The sequence below is a fragment of the Somniosus microcephalus genome, chromosome 5, assembly GCF_052327205.1.
Source record: "Somniosus microcephalus isolate GS21.2 chromosome 5, FLI_Smic_1.0, whole genome shotgun sequence".
Classification (NCBI taxonomy): domain Eukaryota; kingdom Metazoa; phylum Chordata; class Chondrichthyes; order Squaliformes; family Somniosidae; genus Somniosus; species Somniosus microcephalus.
Genome location: NC_140991.1, coordinates 280,647,296 through 280,662,890, shown reverse-complemented (window position 1 = coordinate 280,662,890; position 15,595 = coordinate 280,647,296). Strand labels below are relative to the sequence as shown.

Genomic DNA, 15,595 nt, shown 5'->3' with positions numbered 1-15,595 from the left:
ATTAACAGGCTGGCTTCCAATCGGGCGGGGAACGCTGGGGAAGAGGCCGCAGCCCCAAGTATATGCAAGCCCCAACCCATCAGCAGGGGGGGAGAAGTCTGCTCCCGGGGTGTAGGGGGCGGTGGCAATGGTGGGGAAGCTTGGAGGGCCGGGGGAAGCGCTCAGGAGTGCTCGCCAAGGCTGTCCTCGCTTCGCTGCAGCTACCAGATTCCTGAGGCCCGGGAACCCCAGCCGGCCACAGTTAAACATGCACAGCAGGTTAAAATCAAGGCTTCTAGCCTCATTATAATATTTAAAGTACCAACTCACCTCCTGGGAACGGGTTGGCTGTCCACCCCCCGCCCTGCTTGTTAAAACCAGAAATGGACGGTTTGGAGGCATGTTGGGCTCGGGATTCAGATTTTTAACACTTTAACCTCCCATCCGACTATAACCCGCTCATTTATGGAGGTTACAATTCCCATCATGTCAACATTTAAGAATTGGTTGGATGGAGGAGTGACGGCAATGGGAATAATGGGGTATGAAACAGAGCAGTCGCATAGGATTAGGACTACTGCTCATGTGGAGGATAAACACCAAAACTGACTGGTTGGGCTGAACGGCCTGCTTCTGTGTCATAATTTCTATGCAATTGTATATATGACATATGAGAGGAATGCCCAATTTCACTACACTACAAATTTCCCAAAGTACAAGGGGTTATTAAATGCACCCATGTCACCATCGACACTATGCAATGGTCTAAACAAGAAAAAGGCCTTTTATTTAGCCAACATGCGAGTTGTCAATGACCACCAACACTGTATCATGCATGTTAACACACTCTTCCCCAGTAGCAGCCACAGTGTTTACATTTTACATCATCTTCTATGCAAGGCTTATTTGAAGGTGAAGACATTCTAGTAGGATGGCTTGTCAGACACTAAGACTACCTTCTTCAACTCTGCTCAATGACATTCTTTTGTTTGCCATGAACAGAAACAGAATACAAATACAGGTAGACTATCCTTTATCCGAAAACCTCGGGACCAGCCGAGTTTCGGATAAAGGAGAATTTCGGATTTCGGAAGGTGGGTCGGCGGGGGTCCGCGGGGGGGTCGGCGGGGGGTCGTGCGCACGACTTACGCTGACGCTCAGCGTAAGTCAGTCGGGGTCGGCGGGGGTCGGGGCCGGCGGGGTCCGCGGGGGGGTCGGCGGTTGTCGGGGCTGGCGGGGTCGGCGGTTGTCGGGGCCGGCGGGGTCCGCGGGGGGGTCGGCGGTTGTCGGGGCTGGCGGGGGGGGTCGTGCGCACGACTTACCCTTTATCCGAACTTCCGCAACCGGAACCCTCTAAAAACCGAAGGTTTTTTCGTTCAGCGTAAGTCGTACGCACGACTTACGCTGAACGAAAAAACCTTCGGTTTTTAGAGGGTTTCGGTTTTCGGAAGTCCGGATAAAGGGTAGTCTACCTGTACAAGATCCATGCTGCTACAGGGATCATTATGGCGTTTATCACCAGCAACTTGAAGTAGCGCTTCAGATGCCCTCATAGATTGAGGCACCTTACAGCACAGTCTTATCATTGTCTCCAAGGGTTGCCATTTGCTGTATTCTCCATAGTTATATTATATAAGGAGGCCTAAGCATGGAGGAAGATGAGGCCAACCTGCAAACAAGGCTGAAGTAGGACATAGACTCTAATCAAGAGGATGTTACTGTGGAATCAAGAGGATGCCAGTATTAAAGTTCAGTACAGTCAGAAAGACTGGTGTGTCAGGCGCTCATCAAAGAGATTCAGTGAAATATTTGAGCTACTTCCTTTATGGAACCCTGCTGTCCACAAGGCACCAAGAATGTGGCTCCAAACACCTTGAATTTCCTTAACTAACACCAGCGCCCTCATTTGCTTTGCAACAACCTTATTCTAAACTATCAGAAACTCTCTAGGCAAAGTTCAAATACAGTGCAATCAATTTGTGTCATATGAGAGCTTTGTCATGTCATATGACAGCTGTCAGGCTTTAAATGGAAACATTTTAGTATTTTGTGGTTTTAGAGTATCCGGAATAATACATTCTTAATTTACTTCAGTTAGCTGTGACTGAGATATAAGGGTAGATTTTACGAATCTGCGCTCCCAGAACGGAGCTTCATGCACCACGAGTGCATGTTTGTGCGCAGAGATCAGCAGGTCTGCAGAATTTTCCACCCATTAAATTAATTAATTAATCACATATACAAGGCTAAAGAGAAGAAACCAACTATGAGAGCATGACACACTCGTCTCTCCACTTGGTTGCTGATAGTTGCAGCACATTATCATCCTCGGTCTTTCATGGGTCCTCAGCAGAACCAGTATCAACAGTGAAAGTGTACAGCAATTGGCACACTGGTATAGAAACTCTATCTGAGCAATATGGTAAGATCCCACCCCATAAGACCTGCAAATATCTGAGTGTCCGCTCCTCATCGCTGCTATGGTCTGCTGGGGTATTGGGATTGTGCAGAAATGTCGTCAGCCACATTTACAGTACGCAAGTAAGGTTTTCCAAAAGCAAACTTTCTTTCTCCTTCCAAATGTGAGCTGTGAGGAGGATGCAAAGAGGCTGCAAATGGATATAGACAGGTTACGTGAATGGGCAAGAACATAGCAGATGGAATATAATGTGGAGAAGTGTGAAGTTATCCACATTGGTAGGAAAAATAGAAAAACAGAATATTTTTTAAATGGTGAGAGACTGAAAAATGTTGATATTCAGAGGAACCTGGGTGTCCTTGTACACGAATTGCTGAAAGATAACATACAGGTACAGTAAGCAAATAGGAAAGCAAATCATATGTTAGCCTTTGTTACAACGGGATTGGCGTACAAGAGTAAAGAAGTGTTACTACAATTATATAGGGCCTTGGTGAGACCACACCTGGAGTACTGTGTACAGTTTTGGTCTTCTTACTTGCCTTAGAGGGAGTGTAACGAAGGTTCACTAGACTGATTCCTAGAATAAGGGATAGTCCTATGAGGAGAGATTGAGTAGACTAGGTATATATTCCCTAGAGTTTTGAAGAATAAGAGGTGATCTCATTGAAATATAAATTCTTAAACGGCTTGACAGGGTAGATGCTGGGAAGGTGTTTCCCCTGGTTGAAGAGTCAAGAACTAGGGGTTACAGTCTCAGAATAAGGGGTCGGCCACTTAGGACTGAGATGAGGAGAAACTTCTTCAGTCAAAGGGTTGTGAATCTTTGGAATTCTCTACCACAGAGAGCTGTGGATGCTCAGTCAGTAAGTATATTCAAGACAGAAATCGGTAAATTTTTGGATACTAAGGGAATCAAGGGATATGAGGATAATGCAGGAAGGTGGAGTTGAGGTAGAAGATCAGCCATGATCTTATTGAATGGCGGAGCAGGCTCGAAGGGCCGAATGGCCTACTCCTGCTGCTATTTCTTATGTTCTTATGTGTTACCATCTTTCCTAACAGCCATTACTTGCATGCTGTTAAGACCCTTCCTCCACTTTAACAAGGTGAAACTACCAGATTTATAACGTTAGTTATCTGGCCATTTGGGAGACAGTCTTCAAATGCTAGCCAAAACCATTGCACTCAATCGTGCAGGAGAAACTTGTGCAGAATGTCCACAAAAGGCAGGGATAAAGGAGGCATCTGCAACACCTGCTGCAAGGAACAGGCAATACAGATGTCGGGATAATCGGCGGGACAGTGCAGGCTGTAGGTTAGTAGCAGCACACCTAGAAAGTCACCAGAAACTTCCATACCTTTCTCAGCCTTACTGATCTCAAAAAAGTACTGGTTACCCTTCTTAGTTTGTACCATCCTCTCCTGCAGAACTATCACAGCAGCAGGGGGCAGAGGATAATGAAGAAGAGGAAGATGATAAAGAAGAGCAGGAGATGATGAGGAGGAAGAGAATCATGAGCATCAAGCCATACAAATGACCAGAGATAAACCCTGACCCGATGTTCATCAGTCCTAGCCCTCTTGATAGTGCCCCTCCTGCACTAGCTTTCTCACTCCCACTCACTGGCTTTGATACTGTTTGATACTGGGGAAAAGTAGATAGTATTAGTGAGGATTCACATTGCACAGAGCTGGAGGAGTGGGTGAGGAGAAGGTTGCCCATGGTTTCGGAGTCATGAGACTGAGATTTCACGGGTACTCGCCTGAAAAGGATATTCAAAGAACATCACACATATGTACAGGCTCTTAGGTCAGTCTCTGAGGATCTGTGGCAAGTGACAGCTGTGAATCTAAAGACAACAGCCCTTATTTGCTGGAACATCAGGAAAGTTTCTTCTTCATTACAATCACCACTTGAACATGTCGTAACTGCACTGGAGTATGTGACACCCGCCACCTCAGAAGCAGCCATGGACAAGCCAATGCCTCCTACACAGAAACAGACTGGTGGCAGTAGGGGAGAGCTTAAGCAGCAGCATTCATATTAGTTTTCCAAAACTGGGAGCCAGACTACAGGCTGGTGACTCTCAGGGTTTTCAGGATTTGATAGATGCCATTAGACCAGCCAGGCCACTTATTTGTGGGTACATAGATTGAGGGCCGAGTGGAATGGCAATGGTTGAAATTAGTCTGTATGAGGTTGCTGTTTCTCAGGACAGGAGCACATGCCAGGCATCCAGCTTTTCCTAATAACAACAGAAAATGCTGGAAAAACGCAGCAGGCCAGGCAACATCCGTGGAGAGAAATTAAGAGTTGACGTTTCGGGTGAACCCTTTTTCAAAAAGGGTTCACCCGAAACGTCAACTCTTAATTTCTCTCCACGGATGTTGCCTGGCCTGCTGAGTTTCTCCAGCATTTTCTGTTGTTATTTCGGATTTCCAGCATCTGCAGTATTTTGCTATCATCCAGCTTTTCCTGTCAGAGTAACAAACAAGTAGCACATATAAGGTAACTATATATAAGCTAGACTACCCCTGCACAACTTCCAGAGATGCAGAAAGCAACAGTTTTCTCACAGGAGTAAGCTGGCAAGAGAAGAGGGCCACCTCAGTTCCTTGACCCTTCTGCAGCACAAGATCAGACAACCACTTCTCATGATAATGGCTCTTAGGCTGCACCTAAGAGAAGCACTAGAAGAGGAAAAAAAAGACTTGCATTTGTATAGTGCTTTTCATGACATCAGGATGTCCCAAAGCACTTTACAGCCAATGAAGTACTTTTGAAGTGTAGTCACTATTGTAATGTAAGAGGAAAAAGGCCATGTTTAGACACCCAGGAGAAGCAGTGTGCCAAGATTAAATTGGCTAATGGTCACCCTTGAATTGCTTGCAATAAAGGAGAATGTGCACTTATTTCATGCTTGGTTATTTTGCGTGCTATCAAGAGTAATCTGGAAATTTAGTGAGTGATAGCTCTTTCTGTTAAGGAAGTTGAGGGGGTTAATGGTAGGAGCTTGCAATGCTACATGGGGACCATCTACTGCACCCTGCACCTTGGAGAAACCAGCAAAGCCATAAAACTGTATGGTCCTATCACACTGTTGCCTTGTTGAAATGTTAAACTGGATGAATTCCTCAGAACTCCTGAGAAGTGTTCAGTGAACTGACATATACATGCCCAGATGTCACCCTGGATGGTATTACATAGATTCCCTGTGGTTGTTTGAAATGAGCCAGTAATGTAAAAATTGAATGCAGTCATCACCTTTATAGCCACATGCAGAGCTGTTTGGTTATATAAGCTTGGCCACAGTGCTTCATGCAGCAGGGTTCACAGTTTTCCTCATCCCTCTTTGGTGAAGCACACTCTCCGAACACAAAGGACCTCACTAAGGTCTTTATAGGAGCTGCATGGTTTGTAAACTCTTAGGGCTAAAAATTGAGTAGCGCCCCGGAAAAATTAGCGCCCCCCGCGCCAGAAATTGAGTGGTTGCGCCCCAAGAGGGAAGCGGGGCGCTACTGGAAGTGCCTCGCATCCCTCTTGGGGCGCTGTGAGTGAATATCGTGGCATTATGTGCCACACGCTGCAGCACATCGCGCTGTGGTATTGCAGGCCTTCCTCCCCTTCTTAAAGGGGAGTGGCCTTGTGCAGCGCAACCTGGGGCCCAGCTGGGCCCCCGGGGATCGGGAGTGCAGGCAAAAGAGCCCGACACCCAAGAGAAGTGCCGGGCTCTTGGAGCGCAGCCGGCACTCCGCAGGGGTGGAGTTCAGGAGGCCAGGGACGGGAGCACAGGCAGGTGCTGGCAGGCGGCCAGCAACAAAAATGGCCGCCCCGCAGCTCGCTTTTAAATTGCGCCTCCCCGGCCGCAGGTAGGCCACCCTAACCCTGTCGGACATAGCGTCCGGCGGTAAATCAGGGGGCGCGCCCGAAGATCGCGGCCGGGGCATGAGCAGGGCGCTGTGCACATCAATGACGTCATCGCCAGCGGCACAGCACTTCCAGTTAGTGCTACAACTAACCTCCCACTGAATTTGGCGGGAGGCGTGGGCAGTGCCACGCCCGGGCGCTAGTTGATTTGCGCCCCACTTAGCGCCCTCTTAAGGCGCTAACGGGTGGCGCAACCAACTGAATTTTTCCCCCTTACAGACTTAAGATCCTCTTCATATGCTGCTTCCTTTCCTTTCCTTCATTTCTCCTGCTCCTCCTCTTCCTCCATTATAAAGGTAAGCAAAGGAAAGCTTATTGGGAATCCCATGCCTGATCTCCAGAACTCCTCACTGTGGGTAGGGGCAAAAATATCCTGTCAGTATAACAGTCACTCAGGCAGTTAGAGGCAAGTCCAGTGTTGTTTTGTTGAAAAACAACAACAGAAAAATGCTCCAAAAGCTCTTTTCCAACTTCAGTAATCTGCTGTCAAGCTTTCTTCAGTCTTCAGGCTCTAAAGTTCATCATTTCTGCCAGTCTTGGGTGTTACTGAGAACAAGTATTCCTCATTTAAATCATTCTAAGTTAATCCAATAAATTGTGAACATAACTTCCAGGATTTTAGTATGCCAATGCCACGAGGCCTCATTTGAATAAATTTAAACTAGCTCTATGGGGACTTGGCAGGCAGATCACAGGAATGCCTACCAAGCTTCACAAACTGAAGTGCATTGATTTTGGGGCAGAAACTCAGTGGACATGGCTCCTGCCCCTATCTGTAGGCCTGAAACCGTCGTTGCGACATTCTATCGCTAAGAATATGTTAAAAGCAATGAGTAAATTTGGAGCCAGAAAACATAACATATCCCAGGACTGTTACAATGTCTTATGCATGTGAATAATTATAGGCAAAGCAATGGAAGTGGACAAACCCAAAACTTTTCCTCTGCTGAAATCAGCATTCTTGGAAACCTTCACGTTCACATCACTTCCATTGCTAAAGCTGTCTCTAATAAGCTAAAATAACAGAGGGGAATTTCAGATGAACTCATTAAACACTTGTGCATTTGTAATCCATGATACAATTTCAGTGCCAATGCTGTCTACTAAGCCTAAAATGTGTAATCTAGTAACTTTCATGACAATTGGCATTATATGGTTTGCAACTATATATAATAGTATCTACCTTCGTATCTGTGATGGTCCTAAAGGAAATGGACTGTTCCCTTCTTGTGGTTCTTTCAACAGGAACTGTACATAATTGATGGGCAAGGGCATCTGATTGAGAGATACGTATAATTTATCGATCAATTCTAATTAAAAGAGACTTTAAAAAATTCTGTTAAAACATATCCATACCAAAAGAGCTGCAAACTGAAGAATATAATTCAGTAGAGTAGAAATGAATAGAATCTAAAATATCCTAACAAGGAGTTTTGTGGGTAGGGCTCCTCGAACATTAAGCAATTGCCTGCAGCATAAAGCTGGAAAAAAGTTCATGCTGCAATATAATCCATTCTCCATTGATTATACCTTTAACGGCCAATCTATAGATATAAAAGTGCTGCATTGAGCATGTTCTATCATATTTCAAAGTATCAAATTTAAAAGCATAACATTTAAAAATGTACATCATGCTTTCACCTGATTGATTCGAATATCAAATTCATATAGCTTACCAATGAACTTGCAGCAACCAAGTATAAAAGCTACCAAATATGTAGTATTAAGGTAGTACGAAAACTACTAATCAAGAATCAGCAGCCAGCAAATACTAATAAAACTATATGCAAGAAGAGCAAGAGGAACAAAATAAATCACTCAAAATATCTTTTCAAAATGTTGTCAGTAATCTGTCAGCATGGTATTAAAAATAAGGACCTTGAAAATCTGGAATCCAGGGAAACTCTGGCCCTAACTTTGGTGGGAGTCTGCCAAAAGGGCTGGAATTTAGATCCAGATACAGGAAACTTTGCGCTATCCGGCACCGACGGGACCGAGCTGCTGCCGTTGCCTCAAAACTGCCGGACACTCCAGAGTTAATGTTGAAAGATACGGAGATTCTTATCTCCGTATCTGACAACAAACACTGTTGCTTAGCAACAGCTTCTAAACACTCGGGTGTGGCTGCAAGCGTCTGTAGCTGAAGCTGTTGCTATAGCTACAGACCTTGCAGTGCTTGACTGTGAAAAAAAAGCAAAGAAAAGAAACGAAAAGAATAAAAAACGGCTCCTGATTTTTGCTGGTGGCTCCAGCTTGCCGGATGATTCGCCTCCGGATAACTCAAAGTTTCCTGTACCCCTAACATCATGGGGCAGAGACTGCAGGTACACTAAACATGACCATTAGTATAGAAGGGAGAAGAGAATTTTATTTCAGGAATTACCGCACCCCAGGGCATCAAAGGGGCCCACCATATGTTTGGAGGAGGTCTGCTTGGTCAAAGCAGGAGTACCTCCCTGACCACTAACGTTTGTGGAAAGCTGGGCATAGAATCAAAGGCCTCAATATTAACTCGGAGGCAGGGAGGGAACAGGGTGGGGTGGGGGATGGGCTGTTTTGCAGGCGGAAAACCCGGAACAACACGTTTCCCCCGCCGCAGCCAGCAGGCTTGAGAGACTGGCTGGCTGTCGGCCACGTAAGCTTTCAGCAACATAGGGGAGGAAGATCGGTGGCCAGAAGGGGGTAGGAGATCAGAGGCCGGAGGGGAGATCAGAGGCCTCAGGAGTGGAAATCAGAGGTCTTGGGGATGGAGATCGGAAGGATCGGGGGAGGAGATTGGAAGGGTCGTGAGGGCAGAGGTCAGAAGGGTCGTGCGGGGGGAGATCAGAGGCCTCCGGGGGGCCATCGGAGGCCTCGGGGGAGAAGATGGGAGACCTTGGTAGGTAGATTGGAGGCCTCGGGGGAGATGGGAGACCGCAGTAGATAGATCGGAGGTCTCGGGGGGTCGAATCGGAAGGGTTGGGGGAGGGAGATCAGAGGCCACAGCTGCGGAGTGGAGAGGAAGGAGGGAGGGATCAGAAAGACCAGGGGAAGTGGGAGATCATGGCTAGGGGTCATCATGGCTCGGGGGGGGGATGTCCAATCACTTGGGGCGGAAGCAGGTAAGCTCGATCTAGCAGGTAAGTGGAAAGACCTGCTGGATCCGGCAGTACTCGCCCCCTTTTAGCTGCCAGGTTTATCGAGGCCTGGGAAAACCGGCCAGCCAGGATTATAAGAGATCAAATCTGAGGCACGTAACATCATTTTAATATTTAAATATTTAAATGACCAACCCCCCACCCCTCGTCCCACCTCCGATAGAACCCGAAGTGGGCAGTTTCAAGGCTGGTTGGGTTCAGCTTTGAGATTTTTAACATTTTAACATCCCACCCGACCTAAATCCACACTTTTTTGGTGGTTATAATTCCCCTCATAGAATGATTCAGCACAGAAGGAGACCATCTGGCCCATTGTGCCTGTGCCGGCTCTTTGGTAAAGCTTTCCAATTAATCCCACACCCCTGCTCTTTCCCCATATCCCTGTAAATTTTCTCCCTTCAAGTATTTATCCAATTCACTTTTGAATGTTATTCTTGAATCAGCTTCCACCACCCTTTGAGGCAATACATTCCACATCACAACAACTTACAGTATAAAAAAATGTTTCCTCATGTTGCCTCTGCTTCTTTTGCCAATCACCTTAAATGTGTCGTCTGGTTACCGATCTTTCTGCCACTGGAAACAGTTTCTCCTTATTTAATCTATCAAAACCGTTCATGATTTTGAACACCTATATCAAATCTCTGCTTAACCCTCTCTGCTCTAAGGAGAACAACCCCAGCTTCTCCAGTCACTCCACATAACTGAACTCCCTCATGAATGGTACCATTCCAGTAAATCTCTTCTGCACTCTCTCCAACATCCTTCCTAAAATGGGGTGCCCAGAATTGAGCACAACACTCCAGCTGAAGGCTAACCAGTGTTTTATAAAGGTTTAGTATAACTTCTTTGCTTTTGTACTCTGGCTGCGATTTTGCCAGCGCTCAGAGGGCAGGTTCAGAGGCGGTACAGGTGTTAAAGTCGCAATGATTGACGGCAGGTTGTAAACCTGCCGCGAACCCGCCTCCATGTGAGTTTCAAGAGCGTTGGGTCTGTGATTTCACAACAGACCCGACACCAAGTGGCGGGAAAAGGATTTAATTCCTTGTTAAGTGCTTGTTAACTGCTATTTTGAGATCCTTTTGCAGCTGCTTCATCAATGATTTTCCATCCATAAAGTCAGAAGTAGGATTGTTCACTGGTGATTGCACAGCTTTCGGCTCCATTCTCAATTTCTCAGATAATAAAGCAGACCATACCCGCATGCAGTAAGATGTCGACAATATCCAGGCTTGGGATGATGAGTGGCAAGTAACATTCGTGCCATATAAGTGCCAGGCAATGACCATTTCTAACTAGAGAGAGCCTGCTCTTGGCATTTAATTGCATTGCCATCACCGAATTCCCTACCATCAACATTCTGGGGGTAACCATTGACCAGAAACTGGACCAGCTATATAAATGCCGTGGCTACTAGAGAAGGTCAGAGTGCCTCCACTCCTATCATCAGCCCCACGAATGCCTCTGCTCACGACTCGAGCCCAGACGCTTCTGCAGTCCCAGCCTCAGGAATACCTCCGTTCCCAGCCTCAACTTGAGGATTTGCCTCTGCTCTTGGCCTCAAGTCCTGGAATGCCTCAAATCCCAACCTCAACCCCAAAAATGCCTCTGCTCCCACCATTTGTCCCAAGAATTCTTCCACTCCTGGCTATAACCCAAGAAGTCCTCCACCCACCTCAGGGTAAGAATTCTAACATATTTTTTCTTCTGTTTCTATAGGCACCCAGGACGACCCAAAAACAGGTAACAGTGGTAGCAATGAACCTAGCACTTCACAGCATTCGTTGTCACTCACGGCAATTATAACAAGCAGCAGCACATCAAATGTCAAGAGGTTGTGAGCCTCAGGTCAGAGCACCAGGTGAAGCACTGAACAAGGGTGAGAAGGAGAAAGTGGAGGAACAGGAACTTGGTGGCAGTAGGACCAGCTTGAGACCTCCTGCAGCTGTTGAGCCCAGGGATTGGAAACACACAGGTCTGTAAACAAATAAAACTTTGCTATCGGAGCACCAACATTTCATGCAGTCATTTTGAATATTTGCTAAGCAAAGGGCGGGGGATTGGGACTCGCTGAATTGCTCTTGCAGAGTGCTGGCACGGGCTCGATGGGCCAAATGGCCTCCTATGTGCTGTAATCATTCTATGATCCTGCAAGGTCTGACAATGACTGTGGAAAAGTCTACTACCCAGATCTACGCAGTAATGCAAGCCACTTGAGAGACCTGTAGTGTACCATGAAGCATTGGCAGCACTGTGACTATCTACAAATGCTAAAAATCTGAAATAAGAACAGAAATTGCAGAAAATACACAGCATGTAGGTTAACAGGTCTCTCAAGTGGCTTGCATCACTGCGTAGATCTGGGTAGTAGACTTTTCCACAGTCTATGCCAACCTTGCAGGATGCTTAGCAAATATTCAAAAGGCATTCAATAAGGTGCCACACAAAAGGTTATTACACTAGATAAGGGCTCATGAGGTTGGGGATAATATATTAGCATGGATAGAGGATTGGTAAAAGGACAGAAAACAGAGAGTAGGAATAGCCAGGTCATTTTCAGGTTGGCAGGCTGTTACTAGTGAGATGCTGCAAGGATCAGTACTGGGGCCTCAGCTATTTACAATCTATATTAATGACTTAGATGAAGGGAGCCAGTATAATACATCCAAGTTTGCTGACGATACAAAGCTAGGTGGGAAAGTAAGCAGTGAGGAGGATACCATCTGCAAAGGGATATAGACAGGTTAAGTGAGTGGGCAAGGAGGTGGCAAATAGAGTATAATGTGGGGAAATGTGAGGTTATTCACTTTGGTAGAAAGAATAGAAAAACATTATTTTTTAAATGGTGAAAAACTATTAAATGTTGGCGTTCAGAGGGATTTGGGTGTCCTTGTACACGAAACACAGAACGTTAACATGCAGGTACAGCAAGCAATTAGGAAGGCAAATTACAAGGGGGTTGGAGTACAAGAGTAAGGACGTCTTCCTACAATTTTACAGAGCTTTGATGAGACCACACCTGGAGTACTGTTTTGGTCTCTGTACCTAAGGAAGGATATACTTGCCTTAGAATGTGAAGGAATAAGCCATATAACCTATTCAGAAAAATACACCATTCTATGAAAGAATTCTGGCCTTATTAAAACATGACAAACTGGGTCTGGAAATCTAGAAACCTAACTATGAAAAAGCTGTGATAGCATTCTGGCAATTGCAATAAGTTGTTGACACTGAATCAATAACCTTATTGAAACAGAAGGTTAAAGGCTCCTGACAGTCTGAACCTTTGGGAACAAGACAATAGTTCACCCTGTATAAGGTGTTCTAATTTACACCTCGTAAAGAAGCACATAAAAGTAACAAACATCTGCCTTCATAAAAATGATACCAAGTAAAGCGTACCTGCTGTTACACCATTTTTTATGATAAATTTAGAACACCTAGAGGAGAGACATGGTTCTGTAGTGCTACTAGCTGAGATGACTGTAAGAATTGCAGGGGTCAGCAGAAAAATGACTAGAGATAATTAGCTTACATCAGCAGAAAACCTTAAAGGAAATACCACTGGAAAAGGGTATAAATATTGAACTCTCAAATGGGATAATAGACTCACTTAAAGGGGCAAAGTGATTCTCGGCTTCAGAGCCAGCTCTGTAAGTCTCCAAATCTTTGTACCTCGGGATCAAAGATACTGTATTTGATTTTGGTGGATATCCTGAATAAAACTAAGAACTGTAAAACTGTAGCGAAGTTAAGATTTGAGAGTAGGTTCTCTGCTAATAGAATTGTAAGCTTTCTTTTTTGGAACTGTTAATGTTGCGATTGACTCACCAACTGTAAATTATATGTCGGTTCTTTAATAAATCTATATATTTTTAGAATTGTCTCACATAATACTTCTGTATCAAACTCGCAAACTCAATCTCTGTACACTCTTTGGTGAGGAGTTGCAGAATTCTGGGGGAGTTTTCCGGACCCTCATAATATCCGGAACGTTACAGTCTAGCTAAACTTATTAAAAGTGCTATCTGGAGGATGGTAATATTTTCAGGTTGTTCCTTTCCTTTAGGGAGATATAGTCCAGACGGTTAGACCCAATTAAGCGTCTTTAGGATTCGGCTACCTCAAACTTTAGTTGAAAGTGAACGTCTGAGGGATACGCCTGATCCGGGGTAGCCCTAAAGGGGCTAGGACTAGTAATTATCCCTTCAAGAAGGGGTGCAACAAAGGTTCACTAGATTAATTTCTGGGATGAGAGGGTTGTCCTATGAGGAGAAATTGAGTAGAATGGGCCTATACTCTCTGGAGATTAGAAGAATGAGAGGTGATCTCATTGAAACATATAAGGTTCTGAGAGGGCTTGACAGGGTAGATGGTGAGAGGCTGTTTCCCCTGGCTGGACAGTCTAGAACTAGGGGGCGTAGTCTCAGGATAAGAGATCAGCCATTTAGGACTGAGATGAGGAGAAATTTCTTCACTCAGAGGGTTGTAAATCTTTGGAATTCTCTATCCAAGAGGGCTGTGGATGCTCAGTCATTGAGTATATTAAAGGCTGAGATTGATATATTTTTGGACTCTAAGGGAGTCAAGGAATATGGAGATCGGGTGGGAAAGTGGGGTTGAGGTCGGGGATCAGCCATGATCTTATTGAATGGCGGAGCAAGCTCAAGGGGCTGTATGGCCTATTCCTGCTTCTATTTCTTATGTTCTTAAAAGAAAGGTTTTGGGGGGGGATTTTAACATAGGTGAGCGGGTGGGAGTTGGTGCAGGTGGTGGGTTAAATGGCCAAAAATTGCAAGTGTATCGGGAAGCCGGCTTCAAACCACAACTTCCAGGTTTTACTGAATAGGGACAAGGGATGAGCAACCAACCTGCACACAGAAGGCGGGTTGGCGCTTTAAATATAGTAATAAGGCTGGAAGCCTCAGATTTAACCTGCTGTTTATTCCCAGGCCTCAGGAAACCCGGCAACTGTAGCGAGACGAGGACAGCCTTGTGGGCTAGGAGGAGCAGGAGTGCTTCTTCCCTGCTCCCCAGACTCCCCCACCATCAGGCCACCCCCGCATACAAATCCCCCTTGGGATTGGACTCCCATCTCCCCCCACCCCGGGGTCAGGGATTGGACACCAACCCCTGGGTTGGGGATCGGACCCCCCTTGGGATCGAACCAACCCCAGGATCGGGGATCAGACCCGCTTTGGGATAGTAGCACCCCCCCCCCCCCGCACCCCGAGGTCGGGGATCGGACTCCCTTTGGGATCGGACCCACCCCCCACCACCCGCCCCCCCCCCGGGTTGGGAATCAGAACCCCTTTGGGATCAGACGCCCCACCTGGGCCAGAGATTGGACCCCCCTTGGGATTGGACCCTCATCCGGGGTAGCGATCGGGCCCCGCTTGGGATCGGACAGCACCCGCCCCCCCACCCCGGGGTCAGGGATCAGACCTGCAGCCTCCTCCGGAGTGATCCTCGCCTGATTGAAAGCCAAGCCTGCTAATCAGGCTGACCTCAGAGCCGGGAGCCTGTCAATGATGTAAGATGCATGCTTTAGAGTTAAATCTCTACAGCATGCAGGGAAAACCAGACTTCCGGGTTTTCTGCACGCTAACAGACCCCCGTTATCCCCTTACCACCAACCCCCCCATCCCGTCCCCCACCCGGCTCTCAGCTCATCAGGAAGTAAAAACGCCCCCCCAATGTTTCAGATGCACAGTCTTCATTAGAACTCAGGGCTGAAATTTGCTGGCACTCAGAGGGCGGGTTCGGAGGCGGGTCCGCTGACAGCAGGGCAGTATCCCACTCTAAACCCGCCTTCTTGTGAGTTTCCCTCATGCCAGTTCTGCCTGCGCTTTGCAGACACGACACTAAGTAGCGGGTCATTCAATTGTGCGAGTTGAGAGGGTGTTTAAACCAATTTACTCACCATTTTAGCAGGCACAAAGTATTTTGCCAAGTTTTCCATGAGGTTCCCGTCACTTGGGGATCACGCCAGATAAGTATGTCAGGTTCTGAAAAACTCTCCATTTCTTTCAATAGGTGACAGCTGCAGAAGTGGTTTCAAACCTACCATTTTACAGCTGGTCACTTTCCATTCTCAGAAGCTTCAGGCTTGAGTATTTGGAACATATT

General features: G+C 46.3%; 1 protein-coding gene across 6 annotated transcripts in view; it reads right to left on the bottom strand.

Annotated features, from left to right (window-relative positions):
- LOC147117761 (uncharacterized) overlaps nucleotides 1-15,595 on the bottom strand; it is a 292,045-nt gene that overhangs the window by 165,721 nt on the left and 110,729 nt on the right. For all 6 annotated transcript variants that reach the window (XM_085989014.1, XM_085989013.1, XM_085989012.1 and 3 more), the window contains exon 10: nucleotides 7,513-7,604. In XM_085989014.1, coding sequence (XP_085845140.1) covers nucleotides 7,513-7,604 — 92 coding nt within the window. The remainder of the gene's footprint in view (nucleotides 1-7,512; nucleotides 7,605-15,595) is intronic.